The sequence below is a fragment of the Podarcis vaucheri genome (assembly GCF_965113315.1).
Source record: "Podarcis vaucheri genome assembly, chromosome: 11".
NCBI lineage: Eukaryota > Metazoa > Chordata > Lepidosauria > Squamata > Lacertidae > Podarcis > Podarcis vaucheri.
The window spans coordinates 19,036,393-19,063,211 of record NC_138749.1 but is presented as its reverse complement, the minus strand read 5'-3'; the positions used below and the strand labels follow the sequence as shown (position 1 = coordinate 19,063,211).

Here is a 26,819-nt window from a genome sequence, read left to right as displayed (position 1 = left end):
ATACAATAGAAGATGAAGAAAACCTGGGTAATGAATAAAAAATATAAGCAACAGTAAAAAACAAGAAAAAGGAAACCAACTACAGTGGTACCTTGGGTTACAGACGCTTCAGGTTACAGACTCCTCTAACCCAGAAATAGTACCTCGGGTTAAGAACTTTGCTTCAGGATGAGAACAGAAATCGTGGCAGTGGCATGGCAGCAGCAGGAGGCCCCATTAGCTAAAGTGGTACCTCAGGTTAAGAACAGTTTCAGGCTAAGAACAGACGTCCGGAACGAATTAAGTTCTTACCCCGAGGTACCACTGCACTACAGTGTTTTTTTTAAATCTTATTTCTGTTTTGTAGTACTAAAAAAACTAAAAGTTGCAAGGGAAAAGCCTTTGAGTTACGTGGGGAGCAAGGTGAACTTTCAGTACATCCTCAGTTGTTTTACTCCCAGCCTGCCTCCCCCCCCCAAACCATGAAACTTTATTCAGTGCAGTTGAAGATTGACCACTTGGATTATAGTCAAGCTTCTAGCTGTGTTTAAAAGGAATGAGGCATTTTACAAGGCGCAAGAAGCCAAAACACATTCCTGTCCAGCCGTTTCCCTGGGTTGAGATGCTTGGTGAATGCATTCTGTAGCAACATATTGAAAAGATCAGGCAGCTGTCCTCATGGGTATAAAGGACACTCTTTTTTTAGCTCTTAAACAAAACTGAACAAAATGGTTTTCCTGGCTTCATGTCAGAAGTCTCCATGTGGCCTAGTTTACAGAAGGCAATTCTCTATGTGAAGGCATCCTATATTTGAAGGGTTAACTGGTCCCAGTCCTGGCTTAAATATAAATAATGATATTTATGGAGGAAGAGCCCAAGGGTCCATTGATTGGCTGTGAATATTCTCCTGTTTACTTTGCATCCACTGTGCTTTGATTTCTGGTTTGGGAAGCAGTGGGCACACAATGTTGGTCACAATCCATATGGAATACTGTGTTTTGATGAGTTTCCCCCCTCAATCAGATTCAGTCCCAATGGAGAAAAAGAACAGCCCAGCTATGTTTTATTTATCTATTAATTATAATGTTATTTATTTTCATGGTACAGAAGATAAATTCTGAGAACACAATTATTACAACAGTAAACAACAAATAACATGTCCTGATGAAATTACAGACTTTTATCATGCCATACCCAGCTATGTTTTAAGCTGATGGAGTGTACACGATCAAAGTCAGAATTTAGAAATCAGATTGACAGCAGGTCACAAGCCTTCCTCGCTATAGTGACATGCATTTTATTTGTTTTATTTTGCAAATTTAAAACCACTTCAAAGCCCAAGGCCATCAAAGTGATGTGCAGCAAGAATCTTAATATCTATCTCTATATACAGACACAAACAAATTCTAGAAACAAAACCATTTCTACAAACTCTAAAAACAATTAAAACCATACTGAACTAATTTGGGTTGGAGCTATATGTAGAATGGGAGCTGAGAGCTGCTCAATTAACCACTGTACTTTTTCGTAAGCAAGGTACAAATATCAATTGGTTCCTTTAATTGAAGAAAGTTTCAGTTCTAGATAAACTTAAAGGAACTTTGGCGCACACAGATGAGATTTCACATAAAGCCGATAGTAAAATACTTCCTGTATTTTATTCTACTTTTTGGTTGCGGTTTGTGGCTTGGTGGTTTGTGGCTTCTGCTACAATATAGCAACTTGTCCCGTCCCCCCATTAGTTACCAGTGTTGGTTGGTATTTAGAGTCCAAGCAGCAACTTCGAACCCTTTTCAGCCCTGGGGACATTTGGAAGTCTTAGGAAACTGTTGGTGGTAGAATGGAGATCTGTTCAGAGACAGAGTGAAGGAAAGCGAAGGATGGAAGAGAGAGATTGAAATGTTCATGTGAGGGGAAAAGTAAGGCCTCTTTAAAGGGGCCCAAAGCTTTTGTAAGGAGAAAAGTGCCACCTTAAATGCTCAAGAAGCTTGCAGTCCTGGCAGTGGATGGACATTAAAGGTTTAAAATGGTGCCAGTCAGCAACAGTTTGTTTAAATTGAAATCGTGGCGTTGGAAGGGACCCTGGGGATCATGTAGTCCAGTGGTTTTCAACCTGTGGGTTCCCAGATGTTGTTGGACTACAATTTCCATCATCCCTGAGCTCTGGCCTTGCTAGCTAGGGATGATGGGAGTTAACATCTGGGAACCCACAGGTTGAGAACCGCTGATCTAGTCCAACCCCCCTGCAATATGCAGCTGTCCCTTACGGAGATTGAACCAGCATCCATGGCATTGTCAGCCCCATGTTCTGACCAACTGAACTATGGCTTTTAAAAATGCATCTTTCTAGGTGAGTAAGGGGGAAAGAAATCCACCTGTCTCTCGAACTCTTCTGATGGGAGCCTCATGCCTGCTGGAACTGCTTGCTTAGTAATTACGAGGAGGAGAAAAAGTAACAAGTGCTATTTAGGGTTCTCATACCATGGCTTAACACCTCTAGAAGAAGTCCAGTGTTCTTTTGTTTACTTCAAATTTACACATAAGGGAGGATGATCAGAGATTTACACTGGAAGGAGACAATCGCCTAGGCCTACCAGGTGTTACAAATCAGCTGCCTAGGAATGTGATGGAGTCTCTTCTCCAGGCCAAAACAGAGGTATCTTCTCAGGGGTGCTTTGCTACATTGGGGCACCCCCGTCCCCTCTTTTTGGCTACCTATTTCCCCAGCCCCCCCCCCAACCTCCCATCCACTTGAATTTAGCAGCAGGAATGGTTTGGGCTATGTTGCTTTCCAGGCTTCCCAGTGGTGCATGTTGCTGCCAGTTACCGAAAAGGGGAGGGGAAATGGAGTTTGGCATGGTGTTGACGTAGTATCTGGAGGGTTGGATTAGCTCAGGCTCTGTACCTGCACTGCACCAAGTTCCCCACTGGCTTGCCCCTCTCCTTCTCAGTAAATGGCAGTGACACAGGGTGTTAGGAAGCCAGGTCTGGAACACAGCCAGTCACAGTTGTTGCTGGAAATTTGGGTGGGAACCATATATTGCCCAATCCTTCATGGAATAATTCTGTACTTGTGTGGCCATTCCCCCCCAAGTCAAATTCCTTTAAAGCACCATGACTTTGGACACTAAAATAATTAGAACTGTGTTTACTTGTTCAATAATTGTTTTTTATTACAGCTTTCCCCAAAGAATCCTGGAAGCCAGTGGCGTAGCGTGGGGGGTGCAGGGGGGCCCGGCCGCACCGGGCGCAACATCTGGGGGTTAGGGTTAGGGGGCGCAAATCCACGGGTTAGGGAGCGCAAATCCACGGGTTAGGGGGCGCAAATTACTTGCCTTGCCCCGGGTGCTGACAACCCATGCTACGCCACTGCTGGAAGCTAAAAGAATATGGCAAGTGGGCGGAGTATTATCACTTAGGGATCACTAGACCCTCCTCACAGTTGCAGCTCGCAGGGTTCCCCCAGGACAGGGAACGACTATCCAAACAGCTTGTCCATGATGTAAATATGCTTCAAATGTGTTTGGAATATTTGAGCATCCTGGCTAGACTGCTAAACAGCTGCAAATGTTTTTTAAAGTTTCAGACTGTCCTTCATTTCCTCCTGTTGGAAAATGTGTTTGAAAACAGGAATGTCGGATTGAGTTTGATTTTATTTCAGATTTCAGAGCATGGATTTCTTCTGTTGTTCCATTAATGTTCAATTATCTATAGGGGAAAAATAATAATGATCCTGTTCAGTAACATTCATGTTCAACCTCATTTGTGTTGTAATTCCAGATCCGTCACAGACGCCTCAGAATTTGACATGTGTAACACACGACTTCAAAACGGTTATCTGCACATGGACAACTGCCTCCACAGCTAGTCATGGAGTGGAGTATTCTTTCTGTCACAGTGGCAGGTAACACTGACTTCCTTTCCTTCTTGGGCATGATGCCCTATAAGCTATGTTCCTGGGTGAAATTTGTAGTCATTGTTTAGTAAGCTGGAGGGTGGAAGAGCCATAGCTCAGTGGAGGAACTTCTGCCTTGTGAGCAGAAGGTCTCATGTTCAATCCCCAGAATCTCCAGGTAGGCCTGGAAGAGACTCTTGCCTGATATTTTGGAGGGCTGCTGCCAGTCAGTGTAGACAGTCCTGAGCTAGATGGACCTAATGGTCTGACTCAATATAAGGCAGCTTCCAGTGTGCCTAAGCTGGAGTAGAGAAGAGCTGAACTATAGATCCACAACTTGGATCTCATCACTGTCATGAACCCCGGAGGTGGCTTTAGGCCTCAACCCCCCAAATCTGCAACATACAGTGGTACCTCAGGTTACATACGCTTCAGGTTACATATGCTTCAGGTTACAGACGCTGCTAACCCAGAAATAGTGCTTCAGGTTAAGAACTTTGCTTCAGGATGAGAACAAAAACCGTGCTCCGGCGGCGCAGCGGCAGCAGGAGGCCCCATTGGCTAAAGTGGTGCTTCAGGTTAAGAACAGTTTCAGGTTAAGAACAGACTTCTGGAATGAATTAAGTACTTAACCCAAGGTACCACTGTATAGAAAAGCAGTGCTGTCTTGACTTACTGCAGACGATGTTAGTTGTGGAAAAGGTGGGCATGGCTTGTGAGGAATAGCCTGCTGGTTCAAGTCTGACCTATAGGCTAGGGTTTCCCCATACCTGTTTTAACCATTCCTTCTCTTGGGAAACATATTCAAAACCGGCCAAGCGCCAACCAGGAAGAACAAACATCCAGGGCTCCCCCCCCCCCCCAGTTCTGGCATCTCTCAGGTGAGCACCATTGTCATTCTAAGAACAAGGGAGGTGTTCATGGTGAGTTCTGGGACCTCTTTTTCTAGAAAAACATCACTGCAAACTTCTAAAGATAAAGATCATTGGAACAGATCCATTTGGCCTTTCCCAGAACTTTCATCCCCATCCACGGGCTAAACTCACCCAAGCAACAGCAATAAGGCAATGTGAGGATACCTCTGCATTATCAACAAAATGGCCAAGTCGAGACAAGTCAAGTGCAAGGTCAAGTGTGTTTAGCAAACAAGCCACAGCACGGTTGCCGAGCAGCCCGACTTTGTCAGATAAGGGCTTGGTTCCGATTAAATCTCACGCTACTCGTTCCACTGTATGACACTGAGCAGGTGGGAATGGCGGTGAAGAGCAATCACAGCAGCGGAAGAGAAACTTTGGTGTGAAGTATAGGGAATACTTAGTACTCCTGGCATCGTATGGACACCAAGTTATTTCCATTCCTACGTTTTAATATGACTTTATTGTCAGCATCTTTTGTAAGCCGTTCTCAGAACCTTTTGGGACCAGAGCCATAACTAAAAGAGAGCCAAGGAGCTGAATGGCTATATGCAGCCCGTGTTGAGGGGTGAATCTGGGACTTTCTTACATGCACATGTATGGGCTCTTATCTAGATATGACAAGAAAAGTCTAGGCCAGAGTCTGCTGCAAACCCCATCTCATTTGTCCTATCAAACAGGGTGGATTTGATTTAAATCAAATTGATTTAAATCACTAGCCAGTAAGACTTGATTTAAATAATTTTTTCACAGAAGGACTTATTATTGCTGGTATAATCTTAATATTTACAACCAGATGAAGGTTTCATTTTTGGAATAATAAATTTTCAGAGTAGCTTTTACAGTTATATAAAAAATTACTGATTTGGTTATACTATTAGAAATACATAGACAGATAATTATGAAATTATTGTGAGGTTTAATAAGTTAAGTGTTTATATTTGGACGACTTTTCTTCCGTACTTTCTGCTGGAAGGAGAAAAATAACCATTTCCTTAATAACAATTTAAACCATTTATTTAACTAAAACAATAACATTATAGCATATGTATACATGTTTGTTAATTGATGTGGTTAAACAGGTTTTTTATTAAAAAAAACTTAGACTGAGTTTTAGCACACATGAAAAACTTAAAACAAATCCTTATTTCCTTTGGACTATAATGTAATTTAAATGGAAAACAATCTTTAGGAACATTTTTCCTCGAAAGCATTTTATTTTAAAAATCCAATTTAAACCAAAAAAGTCAATTTAAATAAACAATTTATGTTTTAAAATCAATTATTTTTATTCACGCTATCAAACCAGTCCATGGGAAGGGTGTGCGATTCAGTCCAAAGGATCTATAAACCCTTTCTGAGGACTTTTCGAGTGCAATATTTACAAGCTGAATAAGGTGAAATATTTACTGAGGGATTGCTCGCTCTTTTTTCTTCCTGGAACACTGTAAAACTGCTTGAAGAGCAGCTCAAAAGTACAGCACCTGGAGGTTTTGGTTTAAATGCTTTTAAAAATAGTGTAGGGAAAAGGGAAAAATGTGTAGGAAGCTCCCTGTGTAATTGTACATATATGAAGGGCAATTGTATGTCTTTTAAAAAAGCCTCAGCAGTACAAAAAAAAGGATATGTTTCAGCACTACAACATTTTCTACCCACAATAGGCCCTTTGTATGTAAAATTACATAAGAAACTGTGAAATGGCTTCCTTTGCTTTTTTCCAAATATTTTAAAAATGTTTTTTTTTACATTGTGTGTCACAGCTGCAGTGTTCAAGCAAGTGAAAGAGAACAAGGTGCTGTACATATACCTCAATTTGTTTTGTTTTTTAGTGTGTCGTTGTTATGTACTGAAGTTCTCACCCTGGGCCAGTAGGGGGATACTGTAGATAGTTATGCAAATAAGGGATTGAAAGTGACGTTCAGGGATTGGATAGTTTTAGAAGGTTGTTACAGTAACGTACTGGAGCTCTATATAAGCAGGCTGACTGAACCCTTCAGTTAGGTTCTGTCCTGGCTTGTGAATAAACAAGAGCTGTTTGAAGAATCGCTGTGTCGTCTGATATGTTCACCCACAACTTAACAGTCGCCCCCACCCCCTGCAGATTTTTTAAGGACTTCTCTGGAGTTCTCCTTAAAAAAATCTGCATGAGAAGGCTGCAAGGCCCACTTCAAGACATCCACAAGTGGAAGCAAGGCAGTAACAATTGAGATTTGCCCATCCCTTGCTGTGCACCCTGAACTATGGCTCCCATCCCCAGATATGGGGATAGCAATGACGGGTGGGGGGGGAATAACTTGGGATCAGGGGGTCCGAATACTCACACGTGCACACACCCAGCATTTTGCATGAGTTTTCCCTGGATCTCTTTTGGGATTTGGTTAATCACCGTGATGAAATAAACACAGATTTTATTCCTGTGGCAAAATTTTCTGTGGCTTCTTCCCTCGTTAGCTGCTCTGATTTAAAAGCAAAACAAATGAAGGAGACAGCTGGAACATTTTGCCGCGTAAATGCAATTTCTGCTTTGTTCATACATTTACAACAACACACATAAACATTTTAAACTTTCGCTTTAACACCGCTAAGTGCATAATTTGGGTAGTGAAGGTGTTTGCTCATACACAGTAAGTTTCAATTCTGAATTATAAATTGTTTGATGTTTTATTCTGTTTAATCTTCTTGTTGGGAGCCACCCAGATGGGTGGGGTATGAATAATATATTTTATTTCACAGTGGTACCTCAGGATGTGAACGGGATCCATTCCGGAGCCCCGTTCGCATCCTGAACATAAGGTAAGACACGACAGCGAGTGCACGGGTTGCGTTTTGCCACTTCCGCGCATGCGTTTGACATCATTTTTACAGCACCACGGAGCGCAACCCGAACGCATTCAACCTGAAGCATATTTATCCCGAGGTATGACTATTTTATTTTATTATTTTGGCAGGCTTTGATATGGAGATACCAAGAGAGGGAGGATGGCGCCCTGCAGACTACTCTGTTGTTGATTTTGCTGGTCTTCCACGAATGTTTCTAAAACGCTTCATTGCAGCCTGTCCCCACCTGAGTTGTGACGTGACTAATTTCATCTTAATTTTCCCCACCCCTCCAGGACTTCCTGCTTAACAACAAAGGAGAAAACGGCGCAGATTGATAAACTGATCTCATTTGCCTCTAATCAAATAAAGATATCCACCGTGAGTCAGTCTGGAAAAGTGATAGCCGAAAACACATTTGAGCTGACTGATAAGGATATTGGTAAGCTTACGCTGTCTTTATACAAAGTCTGGCCTTTCTTCTACACTGTTAACAAGCTGGTTCAGCTGATGACATCTGAGTTCATCATTAAGTCAAGATACATCCAAGCCTTTGAGTAGCTCACAGAGCCTTTTCATCCCTCCTCTTTGCTCCAAGCTCCTATAATAAGTTAGAGCACTGAAGTTTCCTTTAAACCATATTTCCTTTAAACAGAAAATCTACAATACACCCTGTAGGTCAACCAATGAGGTAGAGGCTATATTTCACCTAAAGGCCTAGTGTTTGGATAGGGGATCTATGGCCATCTATAGGTTTAGACTCCCAATTTCTATCAGGCCTAGTTAATATGATGAATACTGTTATAGCTGTGGGAGCCATATTTTGGCTCACTGTGATGTGTGGACCAGGCATGAGCCTATATAAAAATGTAACAGACACATTGGACCTCTCTATCCACATGGAAAGTGACTGTTCCTGGTCTTCTAACTCATACACATGTGAAGTGAAGCAGGGTGGCTAACAAGCAGAGGGGGCCTCATTGGTGGTGGCGCCTCAGCTTTGGAGCAGCCTCCCCAGATAGGCTCTCCTGTGTGTCTTCTCTGTGATATTTTTGGCACCAGCTGACAACCTTTTTATTCATCCAGACTGTACAATTATTTTATGCTGTGTCTGACACAGATGGCAGAAAACCTTCTTCTGATTGGTTTTTAATGATGTGGATGTAATATTTTGCTTGTAAGCTACAAAGCTTGTTAAGTTACAACCCGGGTAATGTTTATTGATGGGCAGGTATACATATCTGATAAATAAATACAAAATTAGTGTGCAGCCATGCCTTTTCTCAGTCTCTTTCTGTCACTCAGGACCTAGGGTGTTGCATAAAAAGTTATATGTTGGAGTTTTAAAATTTGATGGTCTCAGATTTCAATGCGTAGCATAAAGTGTGTGAGTGTGTTTGTATGTAATCATCATATCCCCAGAAGTATAGTCCGCTTTGGGGCTTTGCCCCTCATAAAACCATATTGCAATTTCTGTTTAAAAATTGAAAGGGAGAGTTCTCCATGTTGAGAATACAGAGGTTGTAGGATTAACTAGAAGCGATTTTCTGTCTTGGAATTCAGCCAGGCAGTAATCTTCCACAAAAGCACCTCATCTTTCATAACAATTTGGCCTCTAATTATATGTTTGGAAGTAGCCCAATATTGTGTGAGCATAAAGCGCTCTCTCTTCGCCACTGCTCTTTCTAGCTTTTGAAACAGTAATGTTTGACAATGCTGTAATGTTCAACAGTACAGGTTTTTCAGGGTCTTGCTATATAAGAGCATGGCGTGGACGCTGCTGCCTGCCTTGAGGTACTTATAGCAGATCTAAGCTGAAAGAGGCTATTGTGTTCTTTGAGTGCAGTCTGGCCAAAGCTGAGCACCTGCAAATTCCATAGTCGCCAACCATGTGCTTAACTCCCTTCAGTTGGAATCTGTGGAACTTAGCTGTCCTTAAAACTTCTCCTGGATTGTGCCCCTTTTTAATAGGAAACTTACTGTAGGGCAGGGATGGGCCAACTTCAGACTAGTGAGATCTACTTTATTTTTATACCAGAAGATCCACCTGGTGCATGGTTTCTCCCCCCCCCTTTTAAAGTACCGTATTTTTCGCTCTATAACACGCACCCGACCATAACACGCACGTAGTTTTTAGAGGAGGAAAATCCGTAGGCATGCCACCCGTAGGCATTCCCTCCATAACACGCACAGACATTTCCCCTTACTTTCTAGGAGGAAAAAAGTGAGTGTTATGGTGCAAAAAATACGGTATATCCTCAGTTGCTCTCATCAGCTGATACATTCCTTCTGAGAGTTGCATCAAGCTGGCTCATGTAAAGGGTCAGGCACACTGTGAAAAAATACACATTGAGGAAACCTTAAAAAAACCAAAACAGTTTCGGGGGGAATTCATGTTTTTCCGCACTGGACAATAAGTGGAACTCTACCTTGTGGTAGAAAAACAGCTGAGGGAATCCAACCTTATGAATAAGCACAAAGGTTTCATGTAAATAATTTTTTTAAAACTCAGATTGGGGAGGAGAAGCAGGAATTATGTGGTGTTCCTGCGACTGTTATTGGCACTAAATTAGTTCTGAATTGGGTTCCTGTCCCTTTCTCTTCCCCACACAGCCTTTGTCCCTCCCACCCCAGTGATTCACAACCTGACTGCCAACTTCTCAACTGACATATTGACTCTGGAGTGGTACGATGGCGGCTCAGCCTTTCCAATGGAGATGGAAGCTACTTGGCAAATTCAGATCCTGCGTAAAGATCCCATGGAAGAAGTTGCACTAGTACGTGGTCCATCTCTCTCTCTCTCTCTCTCTCTCTCTCTCTCTCTCTCTCTCTCTGTGTGTGTGTGTGTGTGTGTGTGTGTGTGTCTGATGGCCTATCTCTTTTTCTCAACTTTATATTCCAATGCTTTCCAAAAAATGAAGTGCCAATTGTATTGCTTGAATTCATTCTTTGTATATGTAGAGATTGTGGTTAATGTCAGATATGGGCTAGGAAGATCTGGATTCAAATCTCTCTCTCTCTCTCTCTCTACACACACACACACACACACACACACACACACACACACACGAAACTCACTAGGTGATCTTGGAACAATTGTGGCCTGTCAGCCTAACCTACTTTATATGGGTGGAGAAACACACCAAACAGCATGTCAGATTCATGCTCAATTCAGTTTCATTGAATTGAGAGCTTTTTTCATACACTGCTTAGAAGTTATTGTAATTAAACTGAGTATATACATTGTTTAAATAAATAAGTAAGTAAATATCTGCAGCTTATTAGCCAGAATCTTAAACCTAATCTGAAAATAAAAATAGGAAGCTGAAATGTGCAGGTTTTCTATATACACAGGCACACAGTGACATTTCTTTTACATCTTTAGGAGACCTATCACTCCAACTTAACTCGTGAGGACAGCCTCCTCCGGTGGAGCTGGAAATCTGACCTGGATTTTCAGTGCACCACACACTATGTCAAGATCCGCTGTTTTTTCCGCGAGGACACATATCCTGGGGACAAGAAGTGGAGTGAATGGAGCCAGCTCGCAAATATTCCCGGTAAGATGCTCAAAATGGGAACAAAAATTGTGAGTCCTGATCCCGATGCACAGGATGATTGGTGTGTTGAATGAATGAAGGGTGCTGCAAAATAAGTTATGTTTCTATGATTCTGTGAAAACCCTCAAGCATCCCTCAGGCGAGGGCTGGTGACCTCCTCTTGCAGATTTGAGAGTGTATTGCCCTCCTTTTTCACAATGTAAATGGGTAAGCAATATTTGTTTGCCTGACCGGGTATTTCGGAACATCTTGCTGGGGGGGGGGGCGCTCCATATTTTTGCTACTGTATTGATTGACAAAGGACCCATTCCCTTTTCCTGAGATGAAATGAAACGACTCCTCAAACACACAATCTGTAGAGAAAACGAGGACAAAGAATGCAGTTGTTTGAAAACTGCTGATTGGAAACAATTCCTTCCTCTGTCTTCTGGCACACTTTCTTCTCGTTCCTGCTGCTTACCTCAGAACAATTCCTGAGAGATTGTGGCTACAAATGTCATTCTGCTGCTGCTGCTGAACTGAACTTAAATAACCTAGAGGATGTGGTCATCCCTGTTCCTTTCTGTTTTTAGGGAATGATACGGGCTCTTACAGAGCAGTGTTTCCTCAAGACAGAGTGGTGCCAGTAGGTTCCAATATGACGTTCTGTTGTGTGTGGAAGAAAGGAGAACACCTGGACTACCTGACGTATGACATTCAGGTCTTGAATTACTCTCGACTCTCCAACTGGAGCGTGTCAGGCCACGTCCAAAACGCCATACCTGGGGGTTCTGGCAAAAATGTAGTTTGTCGACTGGATGGGATTAAATATGAAGGAAGCGTTCTCTTTGCTGGCTGTAAGTATATAAACTTTCAGAATGGTCGCTTCTCTAGTGATAGCCAGTGGCGTAGTGTGGGGGTGCAGGGGGGGCCGGCCGCACCGGGCGCAACATCTGGGGGTTAGGGTTAGGGGGCGCAAATCCACGGGTTAGGGGGCGCAAATTACTTGCCTTGCCCCAGGTGCTGACAACCCACGCTACGCCACTGGTGATAGCTGCAAGTAACGTCTGAATTGGGAGAGGCTGTGAAAGCTCTGGATTGGTGGTTGAATTGGAGAAGGCCCAATAAATTGCATGAATCCTGGAGACTCTTTGGGTGGGGTGGTTCTTGTGTCTGGGAGATGGGCAAGCTTAGCTGTTCTGGATTGGGTTTCACTCCCTCTGAAGGAGCATGGGGATAACTTGGGGATCCTCCTGGATATACAGGTAGGTGAAACTCGAAAAATTAGAATATCGTGGGAAGGTTCATTGGTTTCAGGAATTCAACTTGAATGGTGAAACTAATATATGAGATCAACTCATGACATGCAGAGTGAGATGTGCTTCTGCTTCTCAGAGGTCCAATCTTGCTCAATTTACAATCCCTGTTTTGCTGATTTCATTGAATATTCTAATTTTCTGAGATTGTTAATTTGGGGCTTTCATCAGCTGTACGCCATGATCATCACAATGATAACAAATCTAGGCTTGACATATCTCGCTTTGCATGTCATGAATCTATCTCATATTAGTTTCCCCTTTGAAGTTGAATTAGTGAGATAAAGGAACTTTTCCACCATTTTCTAATCTTTCACCTGTATCTGTGTGACTAGAGGTCCAAGTGCCCCATGTGGCTAGCAGTTCCTTTTCACCAGCATTGTCTTGTTCCCCAGCTTAGATGGGGATAGACTAGCTACTCTAGCCCATGCGCTGGCAACCTTGAGGCTAGATTACTGTAATGTGTTGCCCTTGGCTTGGTTTAGAAGATCCAGCTGGTGCAGAATGTGGCAGACATATTGCCGGGGTGGGCATCTGGTTGGCAACATTGGACGCCATTGCTAAAACATTCACACTGGCTGCCCATCTGCTACTGAGCCAGGTTCCAAGGGCCTTGTTTTATTCTACAAAGCTCTAAACAACCTTGGTCATAGGTACTTCAGGAACCGCCTGAATCCTGATATTCCAGCTTGATCATTGAGATCATCTGCAAGAGCATTGTGAGCCGTTCCCTGAGCTGGCGAGGCTCAAGTTTAACAAAAACAAGAGACGGGGCCTTTAGAGTTGTTATTTTCTGGAATGCTTTGCCAATAGAGATTCAGCAAGTGCCTTCTGTTTCAACTTTTAAACACCCAATGAAAATCTTTCTGCTTCAAAGAACTACACAAATTTTAGAAGGCATCTGAAGGCAGCCCTGTATCAGGACATTTTAATATGTTTTTGTGTGTGTTGGAAGCCTCCCAGAGTGGCTGGGGCAACCCAGCCAGATGGGTGGGGCATAAATTATTATTACTATTACTCAGTGGCGTAGCGTGGGTTGTCAGCACCCGGGGCAAGGCAAGTAATTTGCGCCCCCTAACCTGTGGATTTGCGCCCCCTAACCCTAACCCCCAGATGTTGCGCCCGGTGCGGCCGGCCCCCCCCCTGCACCCCCCACGCTACGCCACTGCTATTACTATTACATATTTCCATGATAGCTAGCTGGTTTCTGATTTCTTCATATGTTTTTTATTGCACGATTTTATGTGCACTTGTTGTAAACTGCTCTCATTTCTTTTGTGAATTGTAGTATATAAATAAATAAGCAAATTTCAGATTTCTGTGATATCACAGAAGAGACCTTCTGACTTAAACACTAACTTCTGAAGTTGAATGTTGAAAAGGGTTCAGCAAGTGTGTGCATGTATATTTTAACTGCTAACACACACCCCTCCTTCTTTCTTCTTTTCTTATAGACCCTCCTGATGTTCCTCAGAATTTTAGTTGCGAAACCAGGGACTTGAAAAAAATAACCTGCTCTTGGAAACGTGGAAGGTCCACTTGGTTATTCGGCCCACCAAGAGGAACACGTTACAGATTTTCTGAAAGGTGAATGTTAACGGTCTCCTTAAACATGGTACAGTTTGCAGACATGTCTTGTGAGATACCCTTTTATGGATAAAAAGTGCCATTTGTTTTAAACTGCTTTTTAAGTCTACAGAATGGGGCTTGTCTAAAAACAAGAAATCTAAAATCCCAGCAGTACTGTGTGCTTGTGCAGTTCATAGTGCTATATGTACCACATATCTGAACTATGATGGGTGGAAATTATTGGTGCTTATTTTTTTATTTTTTTTGCTAAACTCAGGATCAGAAACAAATCTCAGGGAGTTAGTAACGCTCACCTTAGAGGAGAGTCGAACATGAGAGGCCCCTGAATCCTTCTGTAGCTCATATGAAGTTGTCATCATGAGAAGACTTAAGGAGGGAATCACAGGAGAACTGATTGGTTGGAACCAGTGGCCACCCCAAAAGGAGACCCAGTTAGCCCAAGGATCCTCCACAGAGGAGAAGCTGTTTGCCCTCTGGTCCAAGTTTTCCTTGCAGATGGCTATTCAGTCATCCTCACAAACCAACACAGCAGCTCTCTCAAAAACACACCCACCCTCCCCTCCTTGGAATAAGAATTGCCCGTGGGGGTTAGATTTTGGCTACCACCATTCCCCATCTCCCACCACAAAGTAGATATTCAAAGTAATGAATAGAGATACGGAAGTAGCCACCGAGACCATGTAACACCGGTCCTGAAAGACCTACGCTGGCTCCCAGTTTGTTTCCGAGCACAATCAAAGTGTTTTTGCTGACCTTTAAAGCCGTAAATGGCCTTGGCCGAGTGTACCTGAAGGAGCGTCTCCACCCCCATCATTCAGCCCAGACACTGAGGTCCAGCTCTGAGGGCTTTCTGGCAGTTCCCTCCCTGCGGGAAGTGAGGTTACAGGGAACCAGGCAGAGGGCCTTCTCGGTAGTGGCGCCCTCCCTCTGGAATGCCCTCCCATCAGAGGCCTTTTAGAAGGCATCTGAAAGCAGCCCTGTTTAGAGAAGTTGTTAATGTTTGATGTTCTATCGTGTTTTTAAAATTTTGTTGGAAGCCCGCCAGATGGGCAGGGTATAAGCAATAAATTATTTTTTATTATTATTTATTTTCTTTTTCTTTCTTTCTTTCTTTCTTTCTTTCTTTCTTTCTTTCTTTCTTTCTTTCTACTTTTCTGAACTAATGCTATGGGAATGAAGGAATGTCTTCCCATATCTGAATAAGGCACATCAGAGGTGCCAACTTGAATAAAAATTGGGGCAGCCCAAGTAAGCCTACCCTGCATAATCATTTGAAAGGCAACTTCCGTCAACTTTGAGGGACCACGGCACCCTCAAATATTTTATTGAGGGGGGCTCAGCCCTGGAGGTTGGCCTCTATGAGGCACATCAAGTCACCTCTTAGGTGTGCAAAAGGCAGCTTCATATGTTCCCATAGCTGCTGCTTTTCTGGCTGTGTTGACCTCTCCACCCCAATCCCAGCTGCTGCTTTTTCCTGGCCTTGTTCACTTGAGTGATCCTACCCCATCAGAGAACAGAAGTATGCCCTGATGACATCTAGTCAGTAAAACTTTGCTGTGCGGTAACAGCACTTAGGACAATATAAACAACAACAAAATCGTTGTGCCAAAAAGTGGTTTAAAAGATAAGGCCCTCTTGGCAATGCTGGGAAGAATTCTACGAAACCTTTAGTAGTCAAAATCTAGCCACTGCTAACAAGGTCCCTGGGGCTCAGCTAAGTTTTTAATTTGGGTTTACTTAGTAAGAATGGAGGAAAGGAAAAATGAAGAGGAAGTAAATATTAAAAATATTTTGTGAGTACATTAGCTGAGCCAAGATAATTATTCTGCATCCTTAAAAATGAAAGTAAAGATGTACTTTTTACAATTGGGGGTTTAGTTGAGAGGAACCCAGGACTTCTAGGTTCTTTCACACTTAAATTCAACATCTTTTCATGAACGTTCCCCAATTTTCTTAAAGCTGATCTGACGTAATCTAACTATATACATCTTCAGCAAATAACAATTAACTTTTTATCAAAGGTATTGCTTGGATATTGATCTTTTCCCCCCTTTAAATTTTAAATTTGCAGTGTATCTGGGATTAATGTTTCACTTTTCCATGCAAAATCCAACGTAGAATATAACTATACGATGCAAGTTCTGAACAACCAGACAGTCTATAATTTCACAGTCCAAGCTTTCAATCATCTTGGTCAGTCAGCAACCTCCCTCTTAATTGATATACATCGTAAAGGTAAGAATCTGTTTCTTGGGCTTACTGTATTTTAGAAGTTCCCATTCAGTAATCCGTGTGCAACCCTATGATCATTTTACGGTGGTGCCTCGCAAGACGAAATTAATCCGAGTCTCTTCGTCTTGCGGGTTTAATCCGAGTCTCTTCGTCTTGCGGATTTTCGTCTTGCGAAGCACGGCTATTAGCGGCTTAGCGGTGTTAAGAAAAAGGAAACAAACTCGCAAGAACTCGCAAGATGTTTCGTCTTGCGAAGCAAGCCCATAGGGAAATTCGTCTTGCGGAACGACTCAAAAAACGCAAAACCCTTTTGTCTAGCGAGTTTTTCGTCTTGCGAGGCATTCGTCTTGCGGGGCACCACTGTACAAAAAAACAGAGATATCCCATGTACGTATTCAATGTTCATTATGTAGTTCTTCTCTGTCTCAGTCAGAACTAAAGCTTATTTTAACTGTTTGTTTTAACCGCTGGATTTAATCTGATCATTATAGGGGCATCCTATTCATATATTCAGGATGCAGGTGGCGCTGTGGTCCAAACTACTGAGCCTCTTGGGCTTGCCAGTCAGAAGGTCGGCAGTTCAAATCCCTGTAACGGGGTGAACTCCCATTGCTCTGTCCCAGCTCCTGCCAACCTAGCAGTTCAAAAGCACACCAGTGCAAGTAGATAAATAGGCACCACTGTGGTGAGAAGGGGAACGGCGTTTCTGTTCGTCATGGTCCTCCGTGTGCCAGTAGCTGGCCACACGACCCAGAAAACTGTCTGTGGACAAATGCCAGCTCCCTTGGCCTGGAAGCAAGATGAGCGCCGCAACCTCATAGTCTCCTATGACTGGACTTAACTGTCCAGGGGTCCTTTACCTTTCACCTTATTCATATATTCTCTAAGGCTGCCTTGAAATGGCCCTTCTAATTGGGCAACCTAATTTGCAGACCAGAAAATCAGGGCATTTCAGGCACCATCAGAGGTGAAATTCTGTTGGTAGATGCCATTACTGAAATGACCTCATCGCAAAGTGTCATTTCACTATAATGGCACCCACCCACTGGTGGCAGCAGTGTCCTGTCCCACAAATTATGTCCTTATATACCTTTATATTGGCCAGGCAATTGGTGGCTCACTTCCGCCACACTCCCAACTCCAAGCCAGATGTTTTCTGTGGATCATTTTTTACTCGGTGTTAGGTTGTTCTGCCCTTGGGAGCATACTTCTGAATATTGGAATGGAGAGGAGCAAGGTGAGTGCAGGGCAAACACACCAGCAGAACCTATCTGATGTTGCTGCCAGGATGTTTGCATCCTGCTGACTTCATTGCTCCCTTGCTGCTACCCTTTTGTGTCCTGGTGTCCAGCGGTGGCTAAGGCAGAGAGAAGTCAGGCAAGCGATACTGCACCAAGTGGCTTACGTGATTCTCCCGTTCCCTGTTTCATCATTGCAACAATAGCCCTGTGCATTAGGCTGGGCTGAGAGACTGAATGACTCAAGGTCAACCAGCAACTTTCATGACTCGGTGGGTATTTGAACAAGGGTGGATTTGATTTAAATCACTAGTCAGTAAGACTTGATTTAAATCATTTTTTATAGAAAGACTCATTCTTGCTAATATAATCTTAATGTTGACAACCAGATGAAGGTTTCATTTTTGGAATAATAAATTTTCAGAGTAGTTTTTACAGTTACTGTATATCAAAAATTACTGATTTGGTTAAACTATTAGAAATACATAGACCAATAATTATGGAATTTTTGTGAGTTTTAACAGGTTCAATGTTTTTCTGCTGTTCTTTATTGGAAGGAGAAAATAATCATTTTCTTAATAACAATTTAAACAATTTATTTAACCAAAACAATAACATTATAGCATATGCATTCATGTTTGTTGACTGATGTGGTTAAACACATGAAAAACTTAAACAAATCCTTATTTCCTGATGTATAGCCTTTGGACTATAATGTAACTTAAATAGAAAATTATCTTTAGATTTTTTTTTCCTCCAAAAGCATTTGATTTTAAAAATCCAATTTAAATCAAAAAAATCCGATTAAAATAAAAAAAAATCTGATTTGTTTTACTTTTTTTTCTTAATCATTAATTTTTATCCACCCTGATTTGATCCCTAGTGTCCCAAGTCCTCATCCAAAACTCTAAACCACTACACCACACTGGCCCTCCTTTAGCCCACCTTTCCGTACTGCACCTAGCACATGTTTGGCATGAAATAAATAAAAACAAGGATTTGTTTTTAACACTTTGCATCATTTTTTTCACCAGTTCATCCAAGACCACCTTCTCGGTTCACTGTGAGGAACGAAAGCCCAACTAATGTCACTTTGTCATGGCACTTGGATGGCAATTTTAAGCAAATCAAGCTGCAGTGTCAGGTTGAAGTTATTTGCGAGGAGAAACAGGTAAGTGTTTTCTGGTTTGCCTTGTACACCAATGGCGTTTTATAATAACTGGGTTGTGGGGTTTTGTTGTTGTTTTTACAAATTTATAAGCTGCTTCACAGCCTAACACAAGTCAAAGCAGTCTGCAGCAATGTGAAATGTGAGATAAAGTAGAAAGTCTAAAATCAATCAAAACCTAGAGTCCAGCCTGTTCCAGTGTTGCCTCTTACCGCTGGGTACCTATTGGCTGGGAAAGACCCGTGTAGGATCCATGCCCATGTAATAGCATTCATCATTTGCAGAAAGCCCACAATTATGGGATTGAACGCTAGAGGGAAGACAGTTTACCACAATGCTGCATTATATAAGAAATAAGCTTATAAGCTTCATGGGTCCAGAATCTATTCTGAACTCATCTTGCTGCAACCTCCCTCCCTCCCCCTTTTTAAAGCACGATGTATAGAAATGATAACTGCCTCAAGGTCCATAAATAGCAACACCCTAGTGGACCCAGGCCCTAAGGAAGTTAGATTAGCTTCAACCAGAGCCAGGGCCTTTTCAACACTGGCTCCGGCCTGGTGGAATGCTCTGCCTCATGAGACCAGGGCCCTGCAGGACCTGATTTCTTTCCGCAGGGCCTGTAAGACAGAGTTATTCCGCCTGGCCTTTGGCTTGGAGCCAATTTAATTCCCTCCCCCTCTTTCTTCTTTCTTTTTCCTTTCTCCTCCTGTGATGAGGCTGCATTTTAATATTTTAATGTTTCAATATTTTAATTGTTGTATTTTAATCTTGTTTTTAAGTTGTATTCATTCAACTTGTTTTTATTATTGCTTGTTAGCCGCCCTGAGCCCGGCCTTGGCTGGGGAGGGTGGGGTATAAATTATTATTATTATTATTTATTATTAGTAGTAGTAGTAGTAGTAGTAGTAGCAGTAATATGAATAGTGATTTATAGCAGCCCAGTACTTTTTGTCATAAAGAAATTTCATTTGTTTGTTTAAGAAGAAAAAGACCCTGAATGTGCTGCTGGATGGTGCAGAAAACTCCTTTTACACAACCTCCGTGAGCAAGTTGCGTCCCTACACAACATACACTTTCAAAGTTCGCTGCTCAGCTGCTCCACCCCTCTTCTGGAAGTGGAGCGACTGGGTCGAGAAAACGCGGCACACAACCCTGCAAGCCCGTAAGTTTATTGCATAATGGGAGAATCCATGGCCCTCCAGATGTTGTGGAAGTGACATGTCCCATCAGGGATGGAGAGAGCTGGAGTCCAACAACATCTGGATCCCTGGAGTAATGGAACATTCTGAAGTATAGGCTTCATCAGTCCTCTTAATGAGTCGGGAAAAGTGAGCAAGAAGCTTTGGGAAGACCGTTCAAAATCTATTCCTTAATGAAAACACACCTGGAATATACAAGTGTGAATTTTCAGATTACAAATATCTGCCCCAAGAGCTTCATTTTTTCTTCTTTTTTGTGCATTTTATAGCTTATAAAATTCTGAGATTGAAACCATAGCTCCAGTGCAAACTAAAATTGCAAGCTATCTTCATCGGTCCGTTCTAAGAATTACAAAACTAACAGTTGCGTAAGAAACTTATCGGAACCAATTAAAATGTTACAAAGCAGTGGGCAAGCCTTTGAGTTCATCATAACACTTTTTTTCTACACCCACCCTACAACCCCATGGGCAACCTTCCTCCGAAGGAAACCTCAAACAATTAGGGACTCTTACAAGTTGCTAAAAAACAAACAAACAGGGGTCTCTATGACATTTGGGGTGAAGAAAACCCGGGAGACACCAGCCTAACCGGGCACCATGACAGTGTCCAGATTAGATGGCATTCTGCTCACACAAGGTTTGATACCCTTGGTTGAATCAACAAACATAGGTAGCATTAAAATCACAGATCATGCCCCAGTAGAAGTTACCCTTAAAATAGGAGAAGAAACACAAACCACCCCATCATAGTCCTTCAGTCCCATTCTAACCACAAATAAACAAATTGGAGAGAGTCTCACAAAAGCTCTCAAACTACTTCAAAGAAAATGATATTGACAATATAACACACACACACACCCGCTATGGGATGCAATGAAAGTGGTCACCAGAGGAGCTTGCATAAAAGAGAAAACAATCCTTAAAAAACAAACCTCAAAAATTAGCAAAATAGAACAAGACATCATGGCCCTCTCATCATGCTACAAACAGGAGCTAAAAAAACTCCTTAAACTTATAGAACAAAAAAGGAGGGAACTAGACTCCCTAGAAATCATCAAAAGAATGATCAACATTCTATACTCAAACCAACGCTTCTACGAGTGTGGAGGGAAAAACTCCAAACTATTAGCAAACAGGTGTAGGAAAAAAATCACTCAAAACAAGAATACATTGCATCACCAAAAAAGACAGCAAGAAGCTCTGATGCCCTACATGACCCGCCTTTTCAATGACATCATAAAAGGGGCCCCCATTCCTAAAATCTGGACCTCCTCCAATATAGTCTCCATCCCAAAACCACTCAAAGACAGCCTCAAAGTAGAATCATACCACCCAATCTAATTAATAAACCAAGACTACAAGATATTCACATTAATCTTGGCCAACTGCCTAAAAAATTTCCTACACAAGTTTATAGCCCCAGACCAGACTGACTTTGTCCCTGGTCACGATATAACAGACCCCACCAGGAAACTACTGAATCTGATAGAACACAGCAAGGCAACTAAGCTCCCACTGGCAATTATGTCCCTAGACATCTTCAAAGCTTTTGATTGCTTAGAGTGGAAATACTTATTAGCAGTACTAACATGAAATTTGGTCCCAACTTCTTACAAACCCACAAACAAATATACTCCTGAGCTTCAGCAAAATGCAGGACTAGCAGTATAGACTCTAATGCCATAGCAATCCAAAGAGGCACAAAACAAGGATGCCCACTGTCTCCCTTCCTATTTATCCTGGCTCTGGAACCTCTAGCAATCCGAATCTGAGCAGCCACAGACAAGGGAGTGGAAATAAAAGGCAGAACCTGTAAATCAGGGCTCTTTGCAGACGACCTAATGGTCACAACACCAGACCCCATAAACACAGCAGCCTCCCTAATCAGGGAACTCAACCTGTTGAGTGTTGAGGCTATGTGCTTCAGCACCCCCCTTCATACCCAAAAGGAATTCACCAACATCACCAAGATAAAAGTTTGCTGCACCATGTTCAGATACCTAGGGGTACAAATAACCAACAAATTATACCTCCACAACTACAACCCCTTGTGACGACAAATCAACGAAGACTTGAGGAAATGGAACAACACTGCAACTTCACACTCTGACACAATAGCCATGCTCAAAATGATCACCCTCCCAATCTGGATTCCCCCAGCCCAACTTCGCAAATGGCAGAAAAAATTACTCATTTGTCTTTTCACACAAAAAACCAAGAATAAGTCCCAAATACCTGCACTTCCCCTCTTCAGAAGGAGGATCCCAACATAAAAGCATCCTACATCACCCACCAAGTACGTCACATAATCCCATAAATCTTAGAAGACGAGACGGAAAAATGGGTACACCGGGAGAGAGACACAATTAAAAATACCCGCACCCCTGCATACCCATTTCTCCCAAACTAAGGGAAATCCCCACAACACATCACACAGACCATGCTTAAAGCATGGAAAGAAGAAGTAGGTAAACTGTCCCCAACCCCATTCCCACTATTTCCCCAGCACACCACCCACTATTTCACCATGCAGCACAAAACTTCCAGATAAAACCAGGTGAGCCAAAGGCTTATACTGCCTAGCAGACTTCAAAAAACAAACAAAAAAAACCATATCAACGCAAGAAATACAAGACAAACTAGGGGACACCCATATGTCCTGGCTAACATACCACCAATTACATGCCCTCTTAAAAAAATCCATTAGTAAAATCAGCAGCAACTAGGCCCTTGACAACCTTTGAAAACCTCCTAACAACAAAGGGACATGGCAAAGGGATGGTATCCACAAGATACAAAATACTACTCCAAAATCCCACAAATCCCCTCGATGCAATCAAAAAAACAATGGGGGAATGTCAATAGGCTATGAGATTAACCCCACCCAATAGACTAGAATGTGGTCTAAAACTCCCTTTAAATCCATATTGGCGAAAAGAAAAGAACTCACTCTGAAACTCACAGGTGGTACCTAACACTATGGAAACTAATGCTAATATGTCCAGGAACCTCACCAAAATGGTGGAGAGGATGCACCTCCACAGGCACATACCTCCACATGTGGTGGGAATGTCCTAAAATCCAACTCTTCTGGACATCAATCATACAATAAATATGCAAGATAACTAAGCAAAGTATTAGAAGTCACCCCAGAACTAAGGGAAGATGGCCCTACTAAACATCTTCCAAGGTAATAATGCCCACTCACATCATAAAGAGCTCATAACCCAGCTACTCTCAGCAGCCAGATGCATCATAGCCAGACACTGGAGAGACCTGTCAGAAGTTAGTATGGACCAATGGTATCAAATAGTATGGGAAACATCCTTATTAGGAAAAACTAACCAATAAACTGAAATTGACATGGGGAGAAATAGAAGAAGACGCCTTCACCCCGGTATGGTTCCCCTTTATCACATACATTGCCCAACAAGACAAGGACCCGCCAATAGCATTCAAATCAATATGGCTAACCTGGTCCAAACACACACACACAAACAAACAAATTTTATTTAAGCCAGGGGTCAGCAAACTTTTTCAGCAGGGGGCCGGTCCACTGTCCCTCAGACCTTGTTGGGGGCCAGACTATATTTTGGAAAAAAATAAATGAACAAATTCCTATGCCCCACAAATAACCCAGAGATGCATTTTAAATAAAAGCACACATTCTACTCGTGTAAAAACACACTGATTCCCAGACCATTCGTGGGCTGGATTTAGAAGGCGATTGGGCCAGATCTGGCCCCCGGGCCTTAGTTTGCCTACCCATGACTTAAGCCAATCAAAGACAACCAACCACACCCTAGAGCTAGGCCACCCACAACCTCTCTCACCACCAAAGAATTATAAGTGAATCGTAAAGAAAACCCACACAAGTGATGCTGACACAAAACCCCACACATACACTAAGTAGAAGAATAGAAGCATTACCACGCCACCCCACTCACAATTCCCCCTCCCCCTCTTCCCCCTTTTCTTCCTAACCTAACATTGTGAAGGGGAAAAAAACCCACTTAAATATATATATATATAGCCATAACTCTTTTTTCCAGTTTGGATGAGGAGGGGAGGAGAGGTTTTTTGCCTTGATGAAAAAGCCCCCCTCTGCACTTTATAATAATTACAAGAGTCGGTAAGACATTGTGCAGGCTTGGATAGGTTTTGGGATAAAGAAGTATCAGCTGTTTGAGATGTTTCTTCAGTGTAAGAGTGCTGGAAATTATGAGTCTTCTTCTTAAGCAGCTGTCTCTCTTGGTCATTGTTACAATTTGGCAATTCTGTATACATCAGCTGATAGCAACGAATATTTTCTTGAGTATAATCGAAACTCTCCTCTTCCAGCTCCAACGAGAAGTCTAGATCTCTGGAGAGAGAGAAGTCTTGATGGAGAGACTGTAAACCTCTTTTGGAAGGTATGTGTACGGCTGCTTTTGCTTTTAATTTGTCCTTAAATTACTGGCTCCCAGACAATACTGCTTGTTGCTTGCAAACTTTGCTCCTTCTGAGCCAATTCACACAAGTCATTTTGCAGTGCATTATTGGCCATAAGGTGAACTTTTTCCTCCCAGTCTCACGAAAAATGGTTTTGTAAAAAACAACAACCCACAATCCACGTGGTAAGATGGAAAGTTGTGGTATCATTATTGCTACATTTATAGTACTGAAATTTTGTTATCTGTATGTTCTTGAATTTGTTATATGCTGCTGTTTTTATTATTGCTGCTGTTATGAAATCTCGCAGTTGTTGATTTTTGAGTTGAATTGTTGCTTGGAGCCTAGGTCTTTTGTGTGTGGACACACAAATACAGTGTTGGTGGTGGTGATCACTGAGGGGGAGGCATCATCTTGTGATAATGCATACCTTTGTGAAGGTGGTGCGATGTCTTCTGCAAGAGCAGCTTTATTCTACTCTTGTTTTGTGAACTGTCTTGACAGCTTTGGATAATAATTTAGTACAGGACCAACCGTCTTGCTTGCCCCTTTTCTGTGTATTTATTTAGCCCAGGAGTGGGGAACCTGTGGCCTTCTAGATGCTGTTGGGGACTACAAATCCCATGATCCCTGTCTGTTGGCCATGCTGGAAAGCCATCCCCCACCCCAATACAGCACGCTTACTCATGTACACAGTTCCAATCACAGCATTGCCTGGAGTGTTTTGCCTTCTTCCTCACTTCTGGTTGGGTGGCCAACCTGTGACCTTGCAGGTCTTAGACTACAGCTCCCATCATCCTTTAACCTTGGCCCTTCTGGCTGGGGCTTCTGGGGATTGGGAGCCCAACAGTATGTGTCCAGCATTTTGAGGTCCACAGGCCACACACGCTGCTGCAGTACTTCCACTTTCATTGGATTTGACAGATTATGTGCAAAACAAAGTTTTACTCCCTCTCGCCCAACGATCTGCCACACTTTTGCATGACCAAGAAAGCATCTCCTGAGAGAGACTATGCAGGCAAAATGGGCAGACTTGATTCTCAAGCTTTGGCAAGTTTGTGGTTGCCACTTGTGGCGGCATTTCTAAGTGTGCCCCTTTTAGCTACTCCCATATCAGTTAATGCCAACTTGCCCTGTGGGGAAAAGTTAAGCAAGGCATTCTCTTAACCTGTAGGAGATAGAGTGACCAAGTTTGGAAATTACCTGCTCTTGCCTTCCATATAGCACATGAAAATAGCAGCACCTTATATTGCTTCCATCCCTAGCAAATGTCTGAGCATACTGCCTGGGAGCCAGCCGTAGGACTCAGGAGAGCCAGTGTGGTGTAGTGGTTAGGAGCAGTAGACTCGTAATCTGGTGAACCAGGTTTGCTTCCCCGCTCCTCCACATGCAGCTGCTGGGTGACCTTGGGCCAGTCACACTTCTCTGAAGTCTCTCAGCCCCACTCACCTCACAGAGTGTTTGTTGTGAGGGAGGAAGGGAAAGGAGAATGTTAGCCGCTTTGAGACTCCTTAGGGTAGTGATAAAGCGGGATATCAAATCCAAACTCTCTCTCTCAGGATAAATGCCCTCTTGGTCGTGTCTCCTTGCTATTGTATTTGGAGAAGGGTCGTAGATCAGTGTTAGAGCATCTGCTTTCCATGCAGAAAGTCCAGATTCAATCTCTGACATCTCCAGGACATGCCTCCTGTCTGAAACCCTGGAAAGCTTCTGCCAGTCAGTGCAGACAAAACTGAAATGGATGGACCAATGGTCTGGCTCTATAGGAGGCAGCTTCCTACGAGCCTTTCTTTGCTGGCCGGTTTACTAGAAATATATAAATGGGTTGCCCAGCAGTCAGCGGGTAAACTGCAACAAGGCCCAGCTTATAGGGCTGTTTTAAGTACCTTTCTGAAAGTGGCTCTGTGACAGCACGCTTTTCTTGCATACTTCCTTTTCTATTTCCCTTGAACCTGCTCTCTCTCTCTTTCTTTTTACAACAGCCACTACCCGTTTCCGACACAAATGGGGTGATAGAGGCTTACGAAGTGTCTTGGTCCCTACCAGAGGGGTCCACTTACAACAGGTCGGTTTCTGCATCTGCCAGCAACATCTCAATAAAGCTTGGGGGAAATGATTGTGCATTCTCGGTGGTGGCGAAAAACAAGGCTGGCCACTCTCCTCCTTCTCAGATAAACAGTGCAGATATTCCAGTCAGTAAGTATGAAATAAAACTCTTTGCCAATTGTGGTTTCTATATGTATGCCCCATTTTTTTTTTTGGGGGGGGGGAATGCATGAAATGTGTGTACTTTGTGTACCTATCTCCTAATACATTGGTACCTCGGGTTACATACACTTCAGGTTACATACGCTTCAGGGTACAGACTCCACTAACCCAGAAATATTACCTCAGGTTAAGAACTTTGCTTCAGGGTGAGAACAGAAATCGTGCTCCGGCGGCACGGCAGCAGCAGGAGGCCCCATTAACTAAAGTGGTGCTTCAGGTTAATAACAG

The 26,819-nt window shown here is 42.7% G+C and overlaps 1 protein-coding gene across 6 annotated transcripts in view; it reads left to right on the top strand.

Moving 5' to 3' along the window:
• The window catches only part of LOC309542859 (leukemia inhibitory factor receptor-like), a 92,398-nt gene that overhangs the window by 42,203 nt on the left and 23,376 nt on the right, over positions 1-26,819 (top strand). For 5 of the 6 annotated variants that reach the window (XM_082241828.1, XM_082241826.1, XM_082241830.1 and 2 more), the window contains exons 3-13: positions 3,760-3,883; positions 7,902-8,047; positions 10,219-10,382; positions 10,991-11,165; positions 11,738-12,001; positions 13,915-14,047; positions 16,122-16,285; positions 18,555-18,691; positions 19,673-19,853; positions 24,234-24,304; positions 26,306-26,519. In XM_082241828.1, the coding sequence (XP_082097954.1) occupies positions 3,760-3,883; positions 7,902-8,047; positions 10,219-10,382; positions 10,991-11,165; positions 11,738-12,001; positions 13,915-14,047; positions 16,122-16,285; positions 18,555-18,691; positions 19,673-19,853; positions 24,234-24,304; positions 26,306-26,519 (1,773 nt within the window). The remainder of the gene's footprint in view (positions 1-3,759; positions 3,884-7,901; positions 8,048-10,218; positions 10,383-10,990; positions 11,166-11,737; positions 12,002-13,914; positions 14,048-16,121; positions 16,286-18,554; positions 18,692-19,672; positions 19,854-24,233; positions 24,305-26,305; positions 26,520-26,819) is intronic. The other variant, XM_082241831.1, reaches the window with a different exon arrangement.